Below are 26,620 nucleotides of genomic sequence, written 5' to 3' on the forward strand. Positions count from 1 at the left end.
CGCCCAAGAAATGAACAGCTCAGCCTGTCTAAAGCTCACAGCCGCGTGACTGTATCAGATTTCTTCTACCTTGTTTGTGACCTGGTTTTTAACTCTTCCTAAAACCCTTGCCTTTCCCTCTCCTCTCTCCTCTGAAGCTCACACAGATTCCATCGCAATCGGCGTCGCCGCCTCTGGTCGCTGCTAGTCGGCGATCCTAGTCTTCCACTGTGAGAATCTTTCTCTATTGATTTCATCGGCGCTTCTTCTATGTTAATTAATCCCTTTGCGCTACTGAAAATATCGGAAAATCTGAAATGTCAATTTTTGTTACTCTCCATTTGTCGTTTTTAAAAGCAATTGAGATGCGATATCTGAAATATGGTTTGCCTGCTCTCGATCCTGTCGACTTTTTTTTATGATTCTGTTACTCTGTTTATTGAGCATTGATGTATATATATGGAAGGAATATGTGTTCATAAAAGTTTTTTTTTTGGTATTTGAATAAAATGTTTTGCAGAATTGCACTTGAGCATTTGGTTTGTGTGAGGAAGAGGCAATGGGCAACGGTCCAGTTCCCTTTTCAGAAATTGGCAAACGAGCAAGAGGTGGACTTTTGAAAGATACAAAATTTCGGATATTTTATGCTTTAGCTGTTGCGTTAGAGTAAAATTGTTTGATGCTTTAACTGTTGCGTTAATCTTAGGATAGTATTGATATCTATTTTGAGTCCATGTGCATTCAATGCCGTTTTCTTGAATGTTTGGTTGGATATGTGCTTTACGGCGGAAGGTCCTTACAGTAATTGAATACTACATTATAAAATACTGAAATATCTGTTGTCTTTATCTGTTTATAATACGGTTCCATGTCACACAGCAACAAATTTGGTATATTAAGTGAAAACACCAAATCTCAATATTTTGCTACATAATCTGTTCCTAAACATGTCCCGTTAACGTGATAAGGCAATGATGAGATCTTGGTACTGTCGAATTTTTCCTTTTATGTCTGTTATACAATATACTGCTTGTTAAGTCAAGCCAACACTGTCATGCTGCAAGAAATTTTATGCTATTTGATCAACAACCATCATTTGGTGAGCAAAAAGTTGAAGATATTTCCATAAGTAATACTACTGTATTTTGATATTTAGCTTATCATGTATTAATTGCTCTTATATCGTTATTCTCAAAGACCTGTGCTATGCAGTCTTGCATAACTGTGTTTGTTTTTGTTTACAGATCTCTTGACCAGAGATTACAATTATGATCAGAAGTTCTCCCTCGACATACCAAGCTCTACTGGAATGGTATTACAGTAACTTTTTCTACCTATTGCTTATCATATCATATTTGCACTTATTATGATACACATGGCTGTCAAAGCGATTATTCAACATTAGTTTAAAGATTCTCCTTTTATGAGCAACTGTCATTGGGACCTAGCTAGAAATGACTCTGCTTTTCGATTGAGTGATTCCTTGTACTAACTTCACATGAAAACTCTGATCCAAAGTATACAAGCTGCCAAAGATTTCTATTTTGGGAACATGTTTTCTGTGTTGAAATTTCAATTTGATCCTTGTGCAGAATGTTTCTTATATACATTGTGAGGACCCTATACCTCCAAATGCAAAGTCCTATGAACTGCTAAGCGGTATTAAGTATATTAAAAATTATTCCTCCTCCCACAGGGATTTACAGCTACTGGAGTGAAGAAGGGTCAAATATTTGTTGGTGATATAAGCACACAGTACAGAAGTGAAAAAACTATTGTTGATGTCAAAGTTGATACATACTCTAATGTAAGAAGATATATTTGCTATTATTGCTGACTGAATACCATTTAGGCAATTTTTTGTTGTTGATATATTGTGGAGAAGTAATGATTTAATATAGAATAATTTTTTAAACTTGATTCCCTACTGCATGTACTTACAGGTTTCTACCAAAGTGACCTATGATGTAGCGCCTGGGACAAAAGCAGCAGTTAGCTTTAATGTTCCTGATCACAAGTCTGGGAAGGTACTCAGATTTTATATTCTTGGTGCTCTTTTATTGTCCACTAGTTCAGAGGCAGTTAGGATGCCTGTTGGATTTTCTTTTCAATTTTCTTTTCTGTAGTTTCGAAGTTTATAATATGTTTTTTTTATGAAGAGATCTCATTTAGAACCAAATAATGAATTATTTGTAATGGGGTAAGAAATTGGGTAAAGCTAGGTTTGTTCTTTGAATGGAGTGCTTTCTAAAGTGCAATGATGACTGACTTCTAAAGTTCTGATGAACCATCTTATCTTACCTTCAAAATGCTGGAGCTGTGTTATTTTGATAACTATGTGAAATTAATTCTATTTATTGGGAATTGCACAATCATATGTCTTGTTCTTTTTTCAATCTTTAGCAACATTGTTGCAACTTGTTATTGACATCTTCTGTTTATACAATGCAATAATGTTTTAAATACTGATTGTTCAAATGTTTAGCATCTTTGCTAATATCTTTTGGATATATAGTGAGCTGAGCTCATATATTGTTGAATTTCAGCTCGATGTGCATTACCTTCATCATCATGCTGCCATTAATTCTAGTATTGGCTTGAACCCGAGTCCTCAACTGGAGGTTTCTGCAGCAATAGGATCCAAGGATATTGCTATTGGCGGTGAAGTTGGATTTGATACCTCTTCGTCGTCTTTTACTAAATACAATGCTGGAATAAGCTTCAACAAACAAGACTTTTCTGCTGCTGTTTTATTGTATGCAACAGTTCTACTACTTAAAGTCTACAATTAATATTTTGTATTTACTTGGTACTGAGTCCTCTATGTATCTTTTCTTGTTTACAAGGATTGACAAGGGACAAACTGTGAAGGCTTCTTATGCACACGTGGTTAACCCTTTGACGGGAACTGAAGTTGCTGCTGAGATGACGCACAGATTATCCAGTTTCCAGAACAGCTTCAGCCTGGGAAGCGTCCATAAGATTGATAGTCTCACGTCAATGAAGACAAGATTCTCCGATGATGGTAAGATTGCTATATCTAGCCAACGGGAATGGAGGCCTAAGTCACTAGTAACGTTTTCAGCAGAGTATGACACCAAGGTCATCAACACAGCTCCAAAATGTGGCCTCTCCATTGCTCTCAAGCCCTGATTTTTAACATTATGAGGTTTGATTTTTGAACAAATAGGCATTGAGCTTGAGGCGCTTAACGATTTTTATTGACCGGGAAACAATAACCTTTTTTTACAAACATTGAAATGATGGTGATAATTTTGGATGAATTCGTTTCCAGAAATTGGATATTTGTTGTATAATTGGCCAGTAAGGCAATAAGCAAATATTCTCCCCATTGGGATTTTATAAGTGCTTGTTCTCTTTCCATTGGTACTCATTTTTTTTCATATTATATGTTGAATTTTTCCTTCGGTTCTGGATTGAAACAAGCCATGAAGCCATTGTGTCATTGTGTGGTGTGATTTCAAGAAGTAAAGGTTTTCATTGTATTCTTTTGATCAGTATATATATTACAATCATGAATATTGGTGGGAAATATTAATTGGTAACTCCTGAACTTTGTGATATTTTATTTCATAATCTTTTACAATCCTCCATTTTACGATTTCCAATATTTCAATTCATATTGGATATATATGAAATTTCATCAAATGACAACTTATATAAAAAAGCTAACCCTATTTAGTCAATTGATTATATACCCAGGTTTGATTAATTATTGATTTTTATGGCTATTTCCTTGGGTCTGGATTCGCCCTTTGTTGCCAATGTTTAGGCGTTTTCTTGGGCTTGCCTCCATTGACATAGGATGATTGGCCATACTTAATCAATAAGAAATCAGTAAAATTCCTTTTGGTATATTTCTCCTTCCCTTATTAGGATGATAATTCTATAATTATGGCATCGATAATTCTATAATTATGGCATCCCCCTCTTACGATCCTCAAGGTTTGTGAAACCTTGGAAGATGGTATCAAAGCCATGTGATTCCCTCTCTTATCAACTAGATTGTCCAATACTTATTTTATCCATGTCTTTTACGGCCGATAATATTGTGAAAAACAGAATTGAGGAAGAATATGAGGTTCCTCAAGACATTGAATTATTAAATAAGTGGACTATTCCTAGGATTAATCCTAGAACTGTTTATAGATACGGGTTTTTTGATAATATCAAATTAACCCAGGTTGTCCAAACCACAGAGGAAACCATATCTCTAAATAAAGAGGATATGGAAATAAAACTTTTAAATAGTAAGAGTCTTGAAATTTATAAGAAAACTCATAAATTTTTACATATAGGTTTAGTTCAAATTGCCTTTAAACCTTTAACTTTAGAAGGTTTACCAGAAAGTTTTATAGCAGCCCTGAGAGATGCCAGAAATCTTGATTATAATTCTTCATTAATGGGTATTATACAGTCAAGTTTAGCTCATGGTCCTGTATACTTTAATGTTTATCCTAATCTACAACTTTCATTATCAGATATTAATATATATGAGGCTTTAACTTTAAATGTTAAAACTCATGGCTATAATTATACTCCAGGATCTGAGGTTATATGTGTCTGTAGCAGGATATATTATAAACCGCTACATACTTTAAACCCAAGATGTAGAATTAAGGATAAATCTATAAATGAAACGGTTTTAATAGAAACTAATTTTAAAAAATCTGAGATCACTACTAGAAGATCTATTAAATGGGAAGAAATTGAATTTCCTAAAAACTGGATTATAGAAAACGCTGTCCCACGAGTTCCTCGAACTCAAAACAGGCCTTTAAGTATTACTCAAACGCCTGATGGGCAAGTTCAAATTGAATTTGAAAATCACAGAAGATCTAGTGACAGCCTATGCTCTAGATCTGATAAAGAAAATTATTTCTATATAGCCCCTAATTATAAGGTTGAATATCCCGAGTCCTCTAGAGCCTCTACCTCCAGAATAAGAGAGACAGGAGTTAGAGAAGATAAAGTTGAAGGAATTAAAATAAAAGAAGATAATATTGCTAGAGGAATATACACTGTTGATCCTAACGCAACAGTATCAGAATTTAATTTCTCTGATTAAAATGGATAAAAGAAAAATTGATTTTAGTCAAGGATCCCCTGCTAGACTTAAAATTCAGGAGGATTATAAAAAACCCATTTGGAAAGATTTTAGAGATTGGTTTGATACCAGCTTCTCTTTTCAAGAAAAGAAACATTTTGCTGAAAAATTTTATAAAGAACTGGCTGAAATTAATCTAGAAATTTCGTTTGTTCCTTGGTTCATAAATACTTATGTAAAAAATTACATCTCTACTATTGAAAGAAATTATACTCTTTCCCAAACAGGAGAAATTATTAAATCTAGTTTTCCTCCTCATAGATCTTTTCAAATAGAAGAAGACAATGAAATTAGGTATTTTAAAGCTTTTCATAAATTGATTGATAATGAATCCTTTATTAATACCATGGGTTATATTAACGAGTTAATTAAACAAAGAAATTTTACAAACCTTTATCTTATAAGGCTTGGAGAAAATATTAATTGTATAACAGGTAAGATTGAAAAAATAACTTCTGAATTGAAGAATCTGAAAGAACACTTTTATATTGAAAAAGAAGTCAAACAGGTTGTTTGTACTCCTAGTATACAACCTCCTCCTATCATAAAAGATTTTAAAATGAAAGCTAAGGATAACATTGAAGAAGTTATAATTAAACAATTCAATAAGTTTAAGATCAATACTCTCAATAAAGGAATGGAGGAAACTGATAGTGATAGTCAAAATATAGAAGAAATTTATAAACTGGAAAAATTTGCTGATAGACCAACCCAAAGGATGTATTATTATAATAGGCCAACTCCCCAAGATGTCCTTATTGAAGAACAGGAGTATACCATAAATAATTCTTATAATGGGAAAAATATTTATGAATGGAATATTGATGGTTATAACGATAGACATATTCAAAATATTATCCATAGAATGCTCATGTATAGTACGGTAGCAAAAAACCTTGGTAATACTGATAGCCAAATTGCGAAAATGATAACAGCAGGCTTTACTGGTCAGTTAAAAGGTTGGTGGGATAATTATCTCACCACAGAAAATAGAAATATTATTCTTACCTCGGTAAAAACAGAAGACAATAATGTTATAGAAAATTCTGTTTATACTCTTGTCATAAATATTATGGAACACTTTACAGGAAGATGGTCTGATAATAGTGAGACTATTAGAACACTACTTCAAAATTTAAGATGCAAAACTCTTACTAATTTTAGATGGTACAAAGATACTTTTTTAAGTAGGGTTATGGAACTCCCAGAGAGTAATAGTGCTCATTGGAAGTCTAAATTCATAGATGGGTTACCTTATCTCTTTGCTGAAAGAGTAAGAACCCAATTAAGACAAGGAAATATTAATATCAATTATGATAATTTTACTTATGGAAAATTAATAGGATTCTGTATCCAAGAAGGATTATCTCTTTGCAATGAGATAAAACTTGATAGACAAATTAAGAAAAATAATCTTAATGAGAAAAAACAATTAGGGCAATTTTGTAACCAATTTGGTGTTGAAAATATCCCTGTTACAAAAGAAAAAACTAAAAAATATGATAAAAGAAAAGATTATAATGTCCCCACTAGAAAAACTCATAAAAGAAGGGAAAAAAGAGAAAAAAGGGAAACTTATAGAAGGAAGAAAAATATCCCTGTTATATGTGATTTTTGTAAAAAACCAGGTCACTATGCTAGTAATTGTTGGGTAAAAAATAAGAAAAATATAAGAAGAAAAATTAACAATCTTGAGATAGATAAAGATCTCAAAGATTCTATTATAGAAATTTTAGAACAAAAAGAAGAATTTAGTGATCATAATTCCGATGAGGATATGGCTGGTGAAGAAATGGAAAATAGTTCTGTTTCAGATTCCAGTAATGATTCCTGTAAATGTGATAATCTTTACGAAATCATAGCCCAGTTTCAGGATGAAGCAGAAAGTAGTAGTATAAATGTTATAACTAATAATGACATAACAGAACTTTTAAAAACAATAAAAGATGAGAAATTAAGACTTGAGATCTTTGATCAATTAAAAAATAAAGGTTTAATTGAGAAAGATAACGATGATTATGAACCTTATACTATGACCTATAATAATTCAGAGCCATATACTATGGCCGAAGTTAAAAGGTTAATGAATCAAAAATACTCTAATAAACCAGTGGTAAAAGATTTAAATTCAGAAATAGATAACCTTAAAAAAGAAATTAAAGAATTAAGAGATAACTTAAGGATCCAAGATTTACGTATCTCAACTATTGAAAAAGGAAAAGAAGTTTCTACTTCAAATAGCAACGACAAAGGGTTATTTCTTTCAAAACTTGAATTTATTACTTCTCAGAAATGGTTTATAAAAATCATCCTTCTTATTGATAATAATTATAAGAAAGAATTAATTGCTCTTGTTGATAGTGGTGCAGATCTTAATTGTATTCAGGAAGGTTTAATACCTACTAGGTACTTTGAAAAAACCTCGCATAATTTATTCTCTGCTAATAATCAAAAAATGGAAATTAGTTATAAACTTCCTAAAGCTTTTATATGTAAAAATAAAGCTTGTATTCCTAATAGCTTTCTTTTAGTTAAGAATATTTCAAACCAAATTATATTAGGAACTCCTTTCCTTAGGAGAATCTTACCTATCAGAGTTGATAACAAAGGCATAATAGGAAATTTCGGTGATATATCTTTAGAGTTTCCTTTCGTCACAGAACCTATTACCAGAGTCCTGAATAATATTAGAGAAAATATTATTAATAAACAAAACCAAATTAATTTTATAAAACAAGAAATTAATTGAATAATTTTGTATTATTCATTTATATACATTATGTAACAAGAGTGTGCCGATTGAAGTGTTGTAATGTAACTAGCAATACAGTTGCTATTAGTATCTCATAGAATCTAATGATAGGAGCAAATGTGTGGAAATTGATAATCACTTCATCAACTAAAAGATTGGAGCAAGAGTAGTGAAATTTCCTTTTGTACGTTCTTAGGATCAACTTAGGATTAACTGACAATTACTAATGCACTTTTAGTAGATATTTCTCTATTTATTTACATATAAAAATCTCGTATAAATATTAATAATCTAAATGTTAATATAGTGGTGGTATGTGTGGTTTCCTTAAGCTGGGTTACAATTAATGTAGAAAATGATGTCTACAGCATATGTCTCAGAATATTATTTTGGCTCATAGAGTATATTATTCTCGAGTGTTATATGCTGTCATCTTCATAATTTAGATTAAGATAATATTTAAGTCTGTGGAATGAATGGATGGTTAGGCGACAATCTCCCAATAAAGTATTAATTGGCACAATTCTTACCCAATATATTATTCTTTTGTTTGATTATTCCGTCTTCACTATGAATGAATTGTGCCATTTTTTCGACCTCGCGCATTTCACATACATAAATATTTAAAAGAAGAATATACTCGGAGGCGGCCCCTTCTCAGAAAAACGAAAAAAAAATTTATATAATTAATTATCGTTATTAGTTAAAAATTCGTAGACCACTAAATCCCACTAGTATAAAAGGAAGATACCAACTGAAAAAATGGGTGGTTGTTAAAAGTAGTATAGTAAGTATGGTGGTGTGAATAAATTAATGAATGGTGGTGTGAATCAGCCTCCAAACTATGCATTAAATTAATTATCACTTCAGGCTTAGCCAGCTTTCATTATCAAAAAATGATTGATTAATTAATTATTCATTTCCAATCCGAACATTACATGTTTCACAAATAATCTCATACTTATATTCATACCCACCTTTGAAAATTAAATTTTCATTTCACATTTCAGTCTTAAATTTTAACTAGTAATTGATGTAAATTTTTAATGATTGTAAATTTGAGTGTGAGATTTCAAAACCACTAATTCTAACTTTTTTCGAAATAAATTTTAATTAAATATTAGTAAGGATTACATTCCACTAAATTCTTTATTTATAAAAACACTTTTAAAAACATGAAAAAATCGAATTTCCTGAATATTTCGATTACATCCATGTCATAAAAAAGTGTATGCCTAAATTATTCCATCTAATCTAATCTACAACTTATGCCTAAACCGAAACACACCTGCTTACACCTAATTAAACCTACTAATTACCAATAATTAGAATCTACACAGCTGTATTAGGTATATACCTAGTTCTATTTTTTCTGAAACATTGCCCAAATAAAAAAGATTTACAGAGGAACGAGTTTGCTTCAGAAAAAAGATAGATTTATCATTTAACTGAGATTCTTCTCTCTCTCTCTCTCTCTCTCTCTCTCCCTTCTTTGCTTCCCCTCATCAAAGAGAGAAGAGAAGCGTGGAGACAATCTCCGACATTCCGGAAAGGGACAAACGCAATCAAACAATAATTCGTATCCCCCTAATTTATTCATTTGTCCTGCAACTGCCGTTGTTTGTTATTTTGTTGCGGGAGAGAGAGAGAGATGTTGGTTGCAAATAGCTTCGATTTATGGCAAAAAGACTCCTTCTTTTCTGCAGCTGAGGAGGTTCAGAAATCTGCCGATTTGTAAGTGTGTGTGTGTGTGTGTGTGTGTGTCCAGCTTTATTCTTTCGACCATTTATTCTCTCTTGCTTTTTCTGTATTCTCCCTTTTTAATTACTCGAATATTGATCTGGGTTTGGTTTATCTTGAGGAATCGTTTGTCGCATCTAGTAAAGTTTACTCTTTTATTTCTTAGTTGCTTGCGGAATTTGTCTCTGATTTTACTTTTCTTTCCTTTTCATTTTTCGTCATGGGTTTTGGTTTCTGAGATTGTTTTAGCTTTTGATTTTATTTTAAGCTATTTTTTCCGAATCACATCATTATTTTTGGTTGGAGATAAATTAGGTCAGTTAGGTAAGCTATATACTTCTTGGTTATGTATGGAATTCTAGTTATTTTTGGTAATCAAGAATTAAATGAAACAATGAATAGAATTTTTCATGATATAATAAGCATGAAGTAGTTTTGTTCTTCTGTTTTATTACTCTGTTCAATGGCTTTTTGCTCAGCTGTTGGGGTAGCTGAATTTAGTTATACAATTAATATGAAGTGTGTACAATTCTTGTTATTTCCATTTGTTTGAGCAAAGACTAATAGGAGAATTACTGGTAAAGAATTGCATTCCATTTTACGCGTTTGTTTGGCAGAATGGAATCAGCTTATAGAGCATGGCTCAAATCAAGGAAAGAAGCATTGATGTCTCAGCATTTAGATAAGCTCAGTAGGGAGCTTCAAATGGCTTTAGGCACTGCAAAATGGCAGGTGGATACTTCGATATTGTATATTTCTTGATTTTGTGTACATGGTGATTTTTTCTAGCTGAACAATTTAATGTCATTTTAGAGATATTGTTTGGTTGTTGAATGCCATTATGTTCTGATCCTGTTTTTATTTCTCAAAATCTTGATTGTCAATATATAGTTGGAAGAGTTTGAAAGAGCTGTTTGTCTAAGCTACAGAAATAAGGTTGATGATATTACAATTATCCGGCATAAGGAATTTGTTTCAGCCATAGAGGACCAAATCTCCCGTGTTGAAACAGCATTGAAGGTGTTACTGGAAGTTGAAGGGAAAAAACCATTTCGGTGGGTGAACTTGGATAAGGAAGAATCCAATGACTTAGTCCATTTTCTTTCGGGATCTCCAGGGACATCACAGATGATCAAAGATGGTCACATAAATGTGGGAGCACCATACAGAGATCACAGTCTTGGTTCTCCGGTAAGTTCCAAAGTCCCAAATCGGACTTGGGAAGAAGTCGCAGCAGGTGTTAAGGATATCGGCTGCTCCTTTGAACTACAAGAGAGAGAGGTTCGTGACACAGAAGATGAAATCAGCAATCGAGCTGGTGAAAGTCTTAATAATCTGAGAGTCGGGAATTCGCCCGACAGGAATGCTTTGGAGATCGTTGTTGATACGGAAAATAGAGAAACCAATGGATTAATCGAAGCAACGCCTAAAGAGAAAGTTTTGGAATCTTTGATTTGGAGGTCAACAGGTGAAATGCATCGTAGAGCTAAAGAAGTGAAAGGCCACACTCAAATGAAATTGATAAATTGGATAAATAATGTAAGTCCAATGGTCATCTGACTCATCTCCCTTGAATATGCTTGAAAGAAGGATAAAAGGTTGTTAGAAATGTCATTTTCTATAATTTATTTGGCATGTGCTTTCATCATGGTTCATAAATGACTGTCTTCTACCCAAAAAAATCATTTCCTTATAATCACACAATGTTATGAATATTATCTTAAGATGCAGAAGGAGTTTCTCCTTAGTAATCAATGCCCTTATGATTCTCATTTTTTTTAACATCCTGACCATTTTGCAGCACTTAAGAGAACGCCAGGGAAATCAAAGACAATATCTATACCCAGTGTTGCCAGTCAAATCTATACGTTTCGTACTAGCTTTGATGATAACCATTTTTTTATTTGGTAAGCTTGTTATTCAGAGACTTCTATTGATAGTGCACAGGGCAAAATATTGAATGCTATATGAAAAATACAGAAATATACATGCATCACTTTTTAGATGATAGTATTTCATATTGTAGTCCATTATCTAGAAGTTTCATGTGCTTCTAGCTCTTTATATGAAGCTTCAACTAATTTCAGCACATCCAAGGCTTCACCTTGATGATGCCAATGTAGAAAAAGTAAAAAAGAGATGTATGCAATAAACAAGAATTCATAACATTATGACTAGTCATTTTTATCTTTTGAATTGTATCCCATTCTAAAGGTTACATTTTTAATCAGGAGGCTGATGCGAGCTGTAATAGAAACTTAGTGCATGATTAAAGTCGATGAGACCTATATTGACATAGTTGAACTTATAGCTTAGGGTTCTTCACTGAGTTTAGTATGCATAGGCCAGTGATTAAGTTAGTTTAGCATACTTGTTTATGAGGCAAATTGGATACTAATTTTCCTTTTGTTATTCATGCAGTCCCTTTCGTGCTCCACTCAACTTAAGCCGTGTTGAAGTGCGAGCGATAATTGAGGTGTGTGCACAGTTTTTGAATTCTTCATCAGTGGCTATTGTAGTAGTTTGGTGTATGTGAGGAAGAAGTAAATAACCTTTGGTAAAAGGAATAGCCTATCTATTTGTTTGTGGCCCAAAAAGGGTGATTTGCACAAGTTTCCTCATGTTGAAATGGTGCATGAAATCCCCTTGTGTTTTTCGATGAAAATGATTAATTGCTTAAAACATCATGAACTTCGACTTGATTTTTTCAAACTTGTGAATGCAGCCTGCATACAGGTCATGGAATTTGGATTTCTAATGGAATCTTATTCAGTCTGGATGGCTTCTCCAGTTCAAACATGCTCGAGGGCCATACTCGTTGAGATTAATCTCAAACGCTTGTATCATCAAGTTTCGCCAACCTCTCCAAGAATATAAAGATTGTAAAACATGCACCATTCGATCTTGAACAGAAAAAGAACTTCTGAGACTGGCATCGTATAGCTGTGTTTTTTTTATAGCTATTGTAGTGCTGTTCTTCAGTCTTGAGGTGTTATAAGGAAAGTGGATTTGATGGATTCTTCTTCTTTGAGCTGTCCTGTTATTTGCAGACATTTGTGATAATGTATACATAGGTTGTACAACTTTCACGTGTTTATCATGTTCTGCTTTTGTAACCAGAAACATCTTTGTGATCTTGCTGAGTTACATAACCATGTGTAAAATGCACATTGCTTCAACTTGAATAGGGGAAAGACGAATCAATTGAGTTTCATTTCAAGCTACTGAAAGTAAACCTTTTAACAAAGATATAAAGGTAGTACAACTCATCGTATGAAACAGTGAATTACACACACACCAGACCATAAAGAATGCTAGCGTGTTTCTAAACAACAAAAACTCATCAAATAAGATAAAATGGTACAAACTCAATACACAAAGCCCAGTTCTGATTCTCAATTGCAGACATAAACCCCACTTTCATACCTGTGGTCAGTCTCATAGAAGTCTGTCTTGCCCTCAGAAGCAGGTCTTAGGGAGATTCCAGACAAAGATCGATATACTTGGGCAGAAAACTTGACATATGCAACGATCTCAAGATCTGATCCATCATCATCTTCGCCAATATCCACGGGCATTCTTGCCCTGAGTCTACCAGGATTTCCCTTCAGAGGAATCTCATCAATGTGCCATTTCAGTTCTCTCTCGGACCTGTTCAACACTGCTTTAGGCGACACTTTCAAAAGGCTCGGGTCTACAGGCAATTTGAGAACAATCGTAACATTGTTCAAGGGAGCTGGCAAGTCTGGGTTTGAGACATATTGAACCATAATAGAAAGTAACGTTCCACTGAGCCGTTTAGCTAGTCGAACCCTTAAAGGCAGTGGAGTCATACGAGGCTGCAAGCTGTACTTTGCAATGGGTATAGGTTCCTCTGAGGTAGCCGTTCTCACATGAAACAAGCCATTTCCTAAGCTACTCACTTTAGAGCCCTCCACTGCAAACCTCTTGATACCTTCTCCGCCTTCGACCTTGAACGAGAACTCAGTTTCCTTGTCATCTGAAGGGGATTTAGGAGGGACTGTCTTGAGATACACCACACCCATCAATCCCACTCTAGCAAGTAATGATTCTCTAAACTCTGCACTTATCTCTTCAACAATATACATCTCTGGACCCTTCATTTCAGTCTTCTTCACCAATATATCCTCAATCTTATCCCCAGCTGCACCACCTTTAGCCACAGCTGCAGACGGTGGCTCACTGGTCTCCAAAAGCTCCAAACCACCAAGACCCTGGTCCTTTGGAATCTTCTTTGTACCCACAAACTCTGATGCATCCAATCCGCCACCCCAGGCATCATTAATACCTTCAAAATCTTCTGGCAGTGTCGACCCATCATTAGAAAATTCAATGCCACCATACTGCCCTTCGAATCCTTCCACACCAATATGAGTGGACTCAGTAGCTGCAGCTGGAGGCAGACTAGTCATGTCGAGTCCTGCCAGCGCCTTGCTTACATCAGAGAGACCTGTATCCTTATCCTTCTTAAACCCTTCCATCAGCATTTCCTCTGGCTTACCAATCCTATCACTAGCCGCAAATGGATCCTTCTCCACCTCAGTTTCCTCAACCCTAGGCAACTCTTTCTCCTCAACCGGTTGAACAATCGCCAAAGTGGTAGCCACCTCATCTCCAGCCTCCAATGTCTCCGCAGGCAGCTCAAACGACACCTTCGAAAATAACTCCATGTTGGCCTCATGATCCGCCGCCTGCGGCTCCACGTTACCCCAACTATCCGCTCCACGGATCTTACTCTCAGTCTGAGCAGCCGAATGCACCATTTTGGCAATGCCTTCGCCGTGCATCGACGCTAGCATTGCCGCAAGCCTAATGCTACTAACGCCCCTCAACACTATATCCAAAGCCATGTACACCTCCGCATATTTCTTCCCCAATTTCTCCGGCGTCACATCGACGCCGCGGCACGCGGTCACAATCACGGAAACCGATTGATTAACGATATGGATGCACTCAAACACATTATTATGCGAATCATCAATCGTAGTAACACCGAGAACGTAAATTGAATTAACTAGACGGTACACAACACGATAGCGCGACTCGGCGCCGACAATCACCTGACCGGAGGAGGCAGTCAGCGGATCGTCGCCGATAAAATCGGCGGAGGAATCGGAGGCGGGGTGCTGCTGATTCTTCGCGAAGGAGCGGCGGGTGCCGCGGAAGGCGGAGAGAGCCACGAGCGCGCGTGAAGGAGGGAACCATTCCCGGGTCTGGAGAAGAATGTCGGGGCCACTTGACGGTTGAAGAGCTAGGGCTAAACACGACATCCGGATCTAGATTGTGGATCGATCGATTCGGATTGGGAGAGGTTTAGAATTGGGGGTTTTGGTTTTTCCGGCAGAGAGAATTTTGAATTCGAAATGTGAGCATACGAGTGGCGGAGGAGTCTCCGAAGCTGGAGATCAGTGATTTTCCGACGATGTTTGCGTCGGCGTCTTTGCAGATCGGGGAGAAATGTACAAGTTCAGAATGCAGATGGTACAAATTAGTTGCAGAAGGTATTTTACCAGACGATGGTTTTTGCAGACAGGTCCCCGAGCATTTCTTAACTTAGAAAATGGCACCACACTCTTGGTAACTTCACAACCCTCAATTTGGTCAACATCAAGTGACAACACTTTTCAATGGTCAGCGTCGAGTTAGGGGTTAAATACATAATGTTTCACATTTGTTTTATATTAATACAAAAGGTTTGAAGTTTACATAAATTATACAAAAAGTTTCATACGTGTTTCAATTTAGTACATTCTGTTATATGTGTTTAAACGCCGTTAACTATTTGTCTATATGAAGTACAAAATGTTTCATCATTGTTTCATGTTGGTACAAAAAAATTTATGATTATTTCGTAATTGTGCAAAAAATGTCACCATTGTTTTATGGTTTGTGCGCCACATAAGTAAAAAGTTAACGCCGGTTAAACACATATAACGGAATGTACTATATTTAAACACGTATGACACTTTTTGTATGATTTATGTAAACTTCAAACTTTTTGTACTAATATGAAACAAAGGTAAAATATTTTGTATGAGTTATGTATTTATCCCTCAAGTTAGAGAAATATACATTAAAAAATATTTATTAAATAAAAATCACGTCATTTAAAATTCTTAATTCTTCCATATGATTTAATTTAATTTAATTTTTTTATAATTTAGTAGCATCAAAATGATGTTATTTAATTACTCACTTCACTTATCATATTAATACATATTTATATCATCATTCATCCATATTACAAAAAATCGTATGCATACCGATTCAGCATTGCATTTTCAAATTACAAATCTTTGAAATTTTATAGTTATCATTCAAATTTTGAAAAATGCAGCATAGATTAAATTTTGATCAAAATTTGTATGCGCTAAAAAACTATATGTACCAATGAAGTTTTTCTTTAAGAAAAAAACAGGGTTATCAGTGTTTTAGCTTATTGCATTTTTTTAAAGATAGTTTAGTTAATAGTGTGAAATATAGGAAATCATCAACATACGGGTTTTTAAATGATTTATTCAATTTATAGGTTCCAAGATTTATAGCTCAATATCATGATACAACGATCATTTACGATTTTAATTTCTATGGCGTGCCACACATCATCAAATTGTTTGGCCAAGTGTCAACGATATATATGCTCTTATGTCCAAATAACAAGTACGTACATTGGTTTAAATGAGTATTATGACGTTAATTAGTGCTCTTTTATGACGTTAATTACCTGTCTCAAGTAAAAAAAACATGCGACATACTATTACTATCACTATTTCATACTAGCTACTTTTTGACCCAACTAGCCAGTCATATCAATTTTGGGATTTTGCAATGTGTGTAAGTTTATAAAGTGACTTCTTCACATAATGATAAGTTGGGCTTTAATTTGATTAAGATCTAAGAGAGAAAAAGTTATTAATGCTACAAATGAACTTTACTATATATGACCTGAATTGATTTTCCATGGCCCTCACTCCAACATGGAAGACAAAATAGTCATTTCATTTTCTCAAGTTTATAGACAATATCATCATCATCATCATCATCATCTAAGTATAGAGACATCATCATAATCAACGTGCCAAAAACATATAATCTCTTCCTTCCAAGCCAAGCAAAGTAGCCTACTAATTATAGCTTCAGAATTTGTATTATGTGTCTAATACGTATGCATGCTTCCTGATTAACACTAAATCATCTGCAAATTAAACTCATTCATTGCTTTAAGGGATATAAAATTACTATAGATAATATTAATATATTAACTGGTCGTTTATTTTAAAAAACATTTAACATCTACATATTTTTCTGCATGTCCGAATTTCATATTTTGACGTTATAATTTTATTAATATTAGTATTCCAGATGATATTAATGTAAAATTGGACGATATATATAGATGTAAAATTGTCAAATTGGTATTAGGAAACATGAAACAACCACGATGAATCGATGATATCGAATAAACTGAAATAAATACATCGTCGTTAAATAAAACCAAATAATTTATAGGAGTAGTAGCTTTTTTTTTACAAAACATTGTAGTAATAAACACAAAAATGTAAATAAATTACAAATGTGGAACAAGGCCAATGGAAGCCGTGACAGCCACACTTGCATGATTCTTGCAACTCAACACCTTCAACAAATCAACACCCCAAAAGCTCCTCCGATCACTCCTTCCGCCGCCGCCGTCAATCCCGGCGAACAACCTCCCCGTATTCCGGCGAACCTGCCTGCTCTTAATATCCCGGAGATCCATCTCCGGCTGAAGCTTCAGCGGCCCAAACATCATCACAAACCACCTCGGCTTCACCTTCGACGACCCCTCCGACTTGGCCGAGCTCTTCGAAGAGTTCCGGTGAATGTCCGCCGCCTCCGGTTTCATGGCCAACCGAGACCGTGCGGCGCTCCGCGGCCTCGCGGCTGCGGAGAGCGAGCTGCGGCGATGAGTTCTGGATAAGCGAGAGGCGTCGTCGGCGGAGAGGGATTTGAGGATTTGGGGGTGAGGGTTTTGATAGGGCATGAGCTTTCCGCGGAAGATTATGTCTTCTGCATTGGTCATCTCCGAATTGAAATCGTGGAGGAACTCGAAGAATTCCGAGGGCTCCGATGATGATCGACGTTTGTCTTGGATTTTCGATTCGCGGAGGGAGTGGGGCTCTTCCTCCTCCGGCGGCGGCGGTGGTCTTTTTCCCTCTTGTGGAAACTTGGTGGTTTTATCCATTTCGTAATACGGTTGATCAAGTAAGAAATGTGGGAGACGCATATTTATAGAGAGAAAACGAGAAAAAAATGCATATGGCAATGTCAAATCATCTCAATTTACGAAACTCAAATCTAATAGTCTAACCAGTTACACTTAATTAGTATTTGAAAAAATATCTCTACTCACTTTACTTTTTAGATATTGGTTACTAAAATCACAAACATTAGCTAAAATCCCACAAATTTTTAGGTTGATAGTAAAATTATAAACTTAAGCTTGTAGAGAATTTATCGGTTTTTTTCCCAAACTCATGAGAAATTCACTGCAAGAGATAAATTCATGATTTTCCCGATCAAATTCTTAGCTCATAGGAAATAGCAAATTAAGCTAATGTTTGTGATTTTAGACTCGTTTACTTTACTGAATCTCCTATTTAAAATATTTGCTACACACTACTATATTTGACAAGTAATATTAATCAGATGAATGAATATGATCACTTTAATTTGAAATCTTATTACTATTAAAACATATTTTATAAAATATTTAATTACACACATCTGGTATGATAAGAGATTTTAGTAAAATATTGGTCCCTAAAATTACAAAAAATCATCAATAATTTATAGTATAAATTACTACTCCCTCCGTCCCAGAGTAGATGTCACACTTGAGAATTGACACGGGATTTTAGGAGGTGTTGTTTTGTGTGTTAAGTGAAAAGAGAAAATAATATATTTATATTAATGTGAGAGAGAACTTTTTCCAAAAAAGGAAATGTGATATCTTTTGTGGGACAAACTAAAAGGGAAAGTGTGACATCTATTATGGGACGGAGGGAGTTCTACCTACGTCCCACATTAAGTATCACATTTTGTCATTTCGGTCTGTCCCACAATAAAAGTCACATTTCACTTTTACCATAAATGGTAAGTGGATCCACATTCCACCAACTAATTCTACTCACATATTATTATAAAACTAATATATATAAGTGAGACTAATAGTCCACTAACTTATTTAACCCATTTTTTTTACATTTCTTAAAACTCGCGCTCACACTAAATGTGACACTTAGAGCATCCGCATCGCTGGCTCGATGCGGTCTCGGTCTGGTCTCGGCGAGACGAGACAGCATCGAGCCAGCGATGCGGGTGCTCTGTCTCGTCCCGTGTCCCTCCGCCGAGAGGAGGCTGGCGAGCCAGCTCGCCACGCGTGTTGGCCACGTGGCTAGCTCCCGTGCGTCCGCCGGCCCGCGAGTGGGCGTCGTTTATATCCGTTGAAAAATATTTTCTTTTAATTCCGAAAACAATTGGAAAAAAAATTCCCCCAATAATACTAGCTGTTTATAGCCCTTTTTTCCAATATTTTAATTTTTTTCTTATTTTTTTAAGCCCGCAATCACTTCTATAAATATCAAATCATTCCTACAAATTATACACCTTCAAAAGACTCTCTATTCTCACTCAAACACTCTACATTCTTCATCTCATTCTTCTCCCAAATTTAATCCATTCAAGGATCTATTTGAGCAAATGCGTCGAATGATGGAAGAATCGCTAGAAGCAGATCGACGTAGGGAGGAGGATGAAGCCGCGGCGCGTCAAAAGCGACCCCAGAAATACATCCATCGTGACCGGGAGGAAGCCGCCGCAAGGTTGGTGCGAGATTACTTTTGTGACAACCTGGTATGGGGAAATACCTACTTCCATCGCCGTTTCCGCATGCGGCGGGAGCTATTTCTGCATATCGCAAATACATTGGCGGCCCGAGAATAGTACTTCCAAGAAGGGTTCGACACTATTGGCCATCCCAGTCTTACGACGCTCCAGAAATGTACTGCAGCAATCCGTCAGCTTGCTACTGGACACACGGCGGATTTGTTCGATGAGTACCTGCACATTGGGGACAACACTGGGAGACTGTGTTTGATGAACTTCTGCAAAGGCGTTCAGGCTGCCTTCACCGATGAATTTCTCCGGAAGCCAAGCACCGCAGATTGTCACTTTTTGCTCGAACTTAACGAAACAGTGCATGGATTCCCCGGGATGCTTGGCAGCGTCGATTGCATGCATTGGCAATGAAATAATTGCCCTGTGGCGTGGAAGGGGTCATACACGAGCGGCCACAAAGACATCCACCCCACCGTTATACTCGAGGTTGTTGCTGACTACCGGCTATGGATTTGACATGCGTTTTTCGGGGTCCTCGGATCGAACAACGATGTCAACGTGCTCAGCCAATTCGACCTCTTCATCGAAGTTTTGAATGGTAAAGCGCCGGTCATCAACTTCACCGCTAACAACTGCTAGTATAAAATGGGGTACTATCTTGCCGACGACATCTATCCGAAGTAGCCAACCTTTGTGAAGACGTTCAATAGGCCGATAAACGAAAAACCGGCTCTTTTTGCGCAGAAGCAAGAGGCTGCTCGCAAGGATGTGGAGAGAGCGTTCGGGGTTCTACAAGCTCGATTCCACATTATCAAATCTCCAGCTCGTACGTGGTTTATGGAGAATATGGTCGACATCATGTATACGTGCATAATCTTGCACAACATGATTGTCGTCGACGAAGGACCTAATGCGGGAAATTGGTTCGACCCTGAAACCCCGGGAAGCTCTACCTCAAGTAGTCCGCCTCGCAGTGGAGTGCATCCGTCTTTGCAAGAGCGACTATGTGTTCGGGCAAGAACACGTGATTCTATCGCCCACACCCAACTCTAGGAGGTTCTAATGGAGCACATTTGAGCAAAATTTGGCAACCGTTAGACGATCACCGCATCACTTTCAATGATTATGCGGATTTCAATAAATTGTAATAATTAGGATTTCAATTATCTATTTTTCGTATTTTCGGATGTTGTAATTTTCGTGGTTTTTAATTAATTTATGAATTATTAGTATTAATTTAATATTTCAATGAAATATTAATTAAATTTGTTGGAAATAAAAATATAAAATGAAATTGAATTAATAGTTAAGGGATGAGATGATTAAGAGATGGAGGGTTGCAGGTGTTGTCTTTTAGTTAAAAGATGGAGTAAAAAGTGCAGTGGGGCCCATAAATAGTGAAAGGATGAGACGGTATTGAGACAGAGATGTGGATGACCTTAAATGCGGGACGGAGGTAGTACTTGTTTATTATTCTCTTCGTCAATTATGGCATAAGTTAACTCGGCTCGAATTTTAATTATTTAGTTGTTGTGATTAAATTATTTCTTTTATGTGAGCGATCCTCGTTGTCCACATTAGACTTTTCACCTTCATACCTTTGTTCATCTGTAACATACCAATGTGTAACTAAGCAAAAACTAGTGGTCTCGTGCATTTGTTTCTATATTGAAAACAAAAAGCGTCTTCATTTTGATCGAATTTAAGGATGTTATATATTCTGAAAATGCATAACTGATTAACACATATCTAGAATGTGTAATCCATTTATGTAAAAACACCCTTATATAAGGTATTGATAGTGTACTACTATAATTAGGATGATCACGAGAAAGATTATACATACTACTACTATTTATTTCCTGGACATAACAGCCCATCACAGATAGGTCCAAAAGATTCTGCGTAGTTGGGCCAGGATTGACCTTAAATGGCTTCATTTTTCTCCATCTTTTTTTTTAATCTTTATAAGCGTTCTCAAATACTACTGTACAGTGCAAGTTTTCATTTTTCATTAATATTTTTTTACGAACCATAATCTATCTCCATCAAATGGTTTTTTAAGCTATATACAGTATGTGTCTATTTTAATGTACTTCAAATTATTTATTCATTCCAGTGTTAGTAACAAATCTCTCCATGAACCTCGATTTATAACTAATTAATTATATCACCAAGCTTTATGATTGTTGAAAAAACTTTCTAGCTAGAACCATTTTTTCAGCTAAGGTTATTTAATATGTTAGAAGCTAGAATCTCCTACACTTGTAGATTAAAGTGATGGATTACTAACTCAATTTGTCTTTGACCACCAGCTTAGGCGATTACTTAAAGGTTGGTCTTGATAGCTTGTCATAGTTTTTTGAAATTTTATAATTGTTTGGTTTTAATTGATAGCTTGTCATAAATATTGACGGAAATCAACTCTGTTTAATCAATGAAATTTAAGAGGACTCATTAATAATAATAATTTAATTCCGAAACAAAAGGAACCTAGTAAGTATCATCCAACGTCTAGGAAATAACGCCTATATGAAACGCATTTAATTTGGGCACCAATATAGTTAACTACGTCATTAGTTAATTTACTTTTCTATTTTAAATTACCAAATCATACTTGCATAGAGAGTAAATATATTTAAATGCATGTTCACTATTTATATTTTGTTTGGTAGCCTGGAGAGACCAAGATATATGATTTATATGGATTATTTGGCTGTTTGGTAGATAAAATAAGGTTCATGTAAAGCCATCAAAGCCCATCTCCTACTGAGGCCCTAAGCGAATTGCTTCAAAATGGTGAATTATTTAACAGCTCAAAAGAATCTTTTGAGATAACATATCCTTATCTTAAAACTCATATTAATTAATTATCTTGTGCTACTTCAACATGCCTACTAAATATGCAATTATTCGATACACAAGATTAGAAATATTGCAGTTAAATTTGGGCTACCAATTAACTGCACGGCACAATTTATCTACTATAAATACCTCATCCCATTCTTAAACATTCCACACACATCTTATCTTTTCTCACTTTTTCTCAATAGTAGAATATCAATGTCTTCGGATAGCTAAGTGTGTATTAAAATTTCTATATTTAAATTTATTTAATTTGATAATATATTAAATATAGAAGTAAAAAAAAACTAAAATAAAATAGTAATATGTGGAAATGAAATGAAAATGGGATAGGCCTTTGGAAGGACCTTGTATTGCAGGGAAATATGTCCTTGTAAAATGCTAACAGGGCTATGCCCTTTCATTTCCATCGTGAATGCTCTAACGTGTCAGAAACCCATTTCTTTTGTCAGCATTGTCAAAAGATTCAATCTTGAAAATGCCCTGAATGATATCCAGTTATTGTTTATGCACCTGAATCGACATGCAGTTGCATGCTATGATATAGATACAGGTTTTAGATATACATATAGAGAGAGAGAGAGAGGGAAAGAGTAGTTTTCCTCTTCGGAAATCCCAAAGCTTAGCGAATTTGTTCTTGTCTCCCTTTCTTCCTCGGATTCATCCCTTCTTGAATTTTATTATTTGGAGTCGAATTTTTTTTGGTATAAACAGAGTTGTAGATTGTAAAGATTCCATCTTTTTTCGGTCTCTAATAGATTAATTGAATGGCGAATGCATCTGGGCTTGTTGCTCCAACGCTTCCCAGTTTTAGGAGGAGATTTTCTCCATCATTAGGCGTATATCGATCTGGGTTTTGGTTCTGCCACGGCGTTTCGAGGCGAACGGTGTGTTCTAGTGCGGCGCAGCGTGCAGAGAAGCTTTCCCCTGCTGAATCCAAAGCGCGAAGGTAGCTAATTCTTTGTAAAGATTAGATTTTTGCCGATATCTGATGCTTAATTTTTGTGGGTTTGTAATTTTGATTTGCTCTAATATTTGGATTCTTGGCTTCATGATTTTGGGGGTGTGACTGTTGAATGAAGTATTTTGGTGGTTTCTAGTTAATGAGAAGTTGTTAATGCTAACTTTGAATTTCAATTGGTGTGAATGGGTAAGCGTTTTGGGCTGATTCAAATCTGGTTGATTTTCATTCGTAAGTATGTTACTGAAACTAATGTGAGGACTTAATGTTGCAAAGATCTATCTATTCTCTGGATTTTCCTATGTGCATTGGAATTTATCAGTGTTACATGGTAATTGTATGAATTTTGATATTATTGAAAGAAACAAACTTTTTTGGAGAAAAAGAGAGATTCTTGTAAGGTCTGTGGTGCCTGCTTGAAAACATGTTCTGTGATATCTCAAGAGGTTTAGATGTCAACCCAATTTTTGAAAGCTAAGTATGGTTGAATCTTGCTTTGTGCTTCTGTGGATCATGGGATAAAAATTCTCTCTTGGTTGATTTAAGTTTACGTGCCTCTCTTGTTTTGGTTCAAACTATAGTTGTGCTTTTCACTATTCGAAATTCATTTGATATCTCATAGTATGTGTATTGTGGATCCTTCTTTTGACTAAGTGACTGTGGAATTGGACAATGATTCCTATTCATTCTGGGTTTACTTACTTACATTTGTACAGACTTGTCAGCAAAGGGTGCAAGTTGGTTGGATGTGGCTCTGCACTACCAAGTATTCAAATATCCAATGACAATCTCTCTGAAATTGTCGATACTAATGATGAATGGATATCTGTCCGGACTGGAATTAGAAATCGAAGAATACTTTCTCGTAAGTTGCTCTTTCCACTTAATTACTCAATCACTCTTGTACACAGTCATGCATATTGAGATCAAAATAAGAATTTGGTACATCTGAAGAAACTCTGCAGTGGTAGTTACGAAAAACTAGGAGATTTGGCCAAAGGTATATGTTGTAACTAACGTATTTCCAATTAGACTACTGAATACTATGTAGAATAATGATGAATTCAACTCCCCGTCGACCAAACAGCATTGGATGTGGCTGGCCAATAAAACACAGTGTGATTATAGCAGTATTTGCAAGCACGTTGTCACATCTATGATCCATGACCTCGACTGTATCTTTTTGGTCTCTCGTCAACATGAATATTCTGGGATTTACCGGTCATCCATGCTACCAATGCTTATTATTGATCTAGCATGAATTTAGCCTTTATTATGTCATTCCAACTTGGTTACTCTGCATTTTGTAACTGCAAAGCCCTTTGGTATTATTATGAGCCTTGTGGATTTTACGATTTTTTATGCATACAAACCCCTTTTGCCTATCTCTTATTTTTGGAGTTCTGCTGCAGGAAAAGAGAGCTTGACGGCTATGGCTACAGAGGCTGCTCAGAAAGCTCTTCAGATGGCCAAGGTTGAACCCAATGATGTTGACCTCGTGTTGTTGTGCACTTCAACTCCAGAAGACTTGTTTGGGAGTGCTCCTCAGGTAATGTTTCCAGTAATATACCATGTTATGTGATCTTTTTCTTCCTTTTCGTTTCATTATTCTTTTAATTATGATTTTGCACTACTATCTGGGATCTTCATTCTTCACCATATTAAGGCTCTATAGCGAACATAGCATTTTCACAAGTAGTTCATTTTCAAAGGATTTTTTATATTTATTTTACTTATTTACAGATTCAAAAAGCACTTGGCTGCAGTCACAATCCGTTGGCTTATGATATTACGGCTGCCTGCAGTGGCTTCCTGTTGGGCCTAGTTTCAGCTGCTTGCTATATTCGAGGTAAATCCTAGTACTAATATAAAAAAAGAGACGTAATTTTTATTTTGTGGATACTAACAAAATTTGAGGTGTTAATATTTCAGGGGGTGGCTTCAATAATGTTCTTGTGATCGGGGCTGATGCTCTGTCTCGTTACGTTGACTGGACTGACAGAGGATCTTGTATTCTCTTTGGTGATGCTGCTGGTGCTGTCTTACTACAGGTTATCACCCCTTTCCATATATTCTTAATGTTTTCGAATGTTTCCAAAATACCAACCCCGATAATGTATTGTGTAGGTTTGGCTGGTAAGTCATATCTCTATATTGCTTGTGAAATAATCTTATCTCATCCGACGTGATGATGTTGTTCCCTTTCTGTAGTCTTGTGATAGTGAAGAAGACGGTTTATTTGCTTTCGATATGCACAGTGATGGTGAAGGTCAGAGGTAAATGAAATCCCACCCTTTGCATAAACCAATCACTTGTTCTTTCGAGTCGTGCAACGAGCATACTTGTGCTTTTTTTTCAGGCACTTAAAAGCCGGTATGAAGGAAAACAACACAGATCAAGAATTGGCCACAAACGGTTCGCTCCTTGGACTCCTGCCAAAAGGCTCCTCCTCGTACTCGTGCATCGAGATGAATGGTAAAGAGGTCTTCCGCTTTGCTGTCCGTGTCGTTCCACATTCGATTGAACTGGCCCTAGAGAAGGCAGGTCTCGGCGTGTCCAGTATAGACTGGCTAATACTGCATCAGGTATGAGATGTCCTACACTATCTGTTTACAGCAGTCGAGTAAACGAGGTTGCCTAATAAATGGGTGAATGCAGGCGAACCAGAGAATAATCGATGCAGTGGCCACACGTCTGGAGGTTCCCCAGGAGCGAGTCATATCCAATTTGGCAAACTATGGGAACACGAGTGCTGCCTCGATTCCATTGGCGTTGGATGAGGCTGTGAGAAGCGGGAAGGTCCAAGCGGGTGATACCATTGCCACTGCTGGCTTCGGAGCTGGACTTACATGGGGCTCTGCTATCGTTAGATGGGGATGATCAGCGACACGTCCGTCTCCAGTTTTGCTGTTCTGCTCGTCTTTCTGACTTTGTTTGCTATGGAAAAATGGAGGAAATTGCTAGGAGTAGATGTTGTTGATCAGGTTTATTTGATTTGTTGGACAGTGTAAACTGCAGCTGTAATTTAACTATGTTTTCTGAATATGGTAAAATTCATTTCTTTAGCAAAAATTTTGTTGTCATGTTATGTAACCTTCATCTTGGCTTTGAGACACCTCCAGTTCTCAAAATTTTATGCCATTGTCGACTATGATTTTACAGTATTTTACTCCTTAATTACATTTAAATGTGGAAATTAGAAGGTTAAATTTATCATGTTGCATTCTTTAGTTAATTTTTTAACAGTCATGATTTCAATATATTAAGTTGCATTGATATCTTGACCACAATAAAT

General features: G+C 35.8%; 5 protein-coding genes across 7 annotated transcripts; 3 read left to right on the forward strand and 2 right to left on the reverse strand.

Annotated features, from left to right (window-relative positions):
- Positions 1-50: 50 nt before the first annotated feature.
- LOC121746481 (mitochondrial outer membrane protein porin 4-like) lies at positions 51-3,345 on the forward strand. The gene is made up of 7 exons (XM_042140329.1): positions 51-209; positions 500-587; positions 1,224-1,291; positions 1,676-1,786; positions 1,923-2,006; positions 2,526-2,734; positions 2,826-3,345. Exons 2-7 carry the CDS (start codon positions 539-541, stop codon positions 3,130-3,132), a joined length of 828 nt encoding a protein of 275 aa, XP_041996263.1. The 5' UTR covers positions 51-209; positions 500-538; the 3' UTR covers positions 3,133-3,345.
- Positions 3,346-9,234: 5,889 nt separating this feature from the next.
- LOC121747975 lies at positions 9,235-12,681 on the forward strand. 2 transcript variants are annotated; one of them, XM_042142168.1, is made up of 6 exons: positions 9,235-9,593; positions 10,217-10,331; positions 10,491-11,138; positions 11,401-11,506; positions 12,021-12,075; positions 12,325-12,681. In XM_042142168.1, the coding sequence occupies exons 1-5, from the start codon at positions 9,511-9,513 to the stop codon at positions 12,044-12,046; spliced, it is 978 nt and encodes a 325-aa protein (XP_041998102.1). In that variant the 5' UTR covers positions 9,235-9,510; the 3' UTR covers positions 12,047-12,075; positions 12,325-12,681. The 2 variants fall into 2 exon arrangements, with proteins under 2 accessions (XP_041998102.1, XP_041998103.1); XM_042142169.1 differs by lacking the exon at positions 9,235-9,593 and adding an exon at positions 9,616-9,923.
- Positions 12,682-12,773: 92 nt separating this feature from the next.
- LOC121747974 lies at positions 12,774-15,162 on the reverse strand. The gene has a single exon (XM_042142167.1). The coding sequence runs from the start codon at positions 14,888-14,890 to the stop codon at positions 12,995-12,997; it is 1,896 nt and encodes a 631-aa protein (XP_041998101.1). The 5' UTR covers positions 14,891-15,162; the 3' UTR covers positions 12,774-12,994.
- Positions 15,163-17,187: 2,025 nt separating this feature from the next.
- LOC121749148 lies at positions 17,188-17,844 on the reverse strand. The gene has a single exon (XM_042143746.1). It carries the CDS (start codon positions 17,842-17,844, stop codon positions 17,188-17,190), a length of 657 nt encoding a protein of 218 aa, XP_041999680.1.
- Positions 17,845-22,720: 4,876 nt separating this feature from the next.
- Positions 22,721-26,397, forward strand: LOC121748924 (3-oxoacyl-[acyl-carrier-protein] synthase 3 B, chloroplastic-like). Of its 2 annotated transcripts, XM_042143505.1 has the most exons (9): positions 22,721-23,313; positions 24,042-24,190; positions 24,738-24,874; positions 25,069-25,174; positions 25,258-25,376; positions 25,453-25,461; positions 25,537-25,601; positions 25,685-25,910; positions 25,984-26,397. In XM_042143505.1, the coding sequence occupies exons 1-9, from the start codon at positions 23,132-23,134 to the stop codon at positions 26,203-26,205; spliced, it is 1,215 nt and encodes a 404-aa protein (XP_041999439.1). In that variant the 5' UTR covers positions 22,721-23,131; the 3' UTR covers positions 26,206-26,397. The 2 variants fall into 2 exon arrangements, with proteins under 2 accessions (XP_041999439.1, XP_041999440.1); XM_042143506.1 differs by lacking the exon at positions 25,453-25,461 and having other exon boundaries at positions 22,724-23,313.
- Positions 26,398-26,620: the final 223 nt, after the last annotated feature.

The sequence above is a fragment of the Salvia splendens genome, chromosome 9 (assembly GCF_004379255.2).
Source record: "Salvia splendens isolate huo1 chromosome 9, SspV2, whole genome shotgun sequence".
NCBI classification, from domain to species: Eukaryota; Viridiplantae; Streptophyta; class Magnoliopsida; order Lamiales; family Lamiaceae; genus Salvia; species Salvia splendens.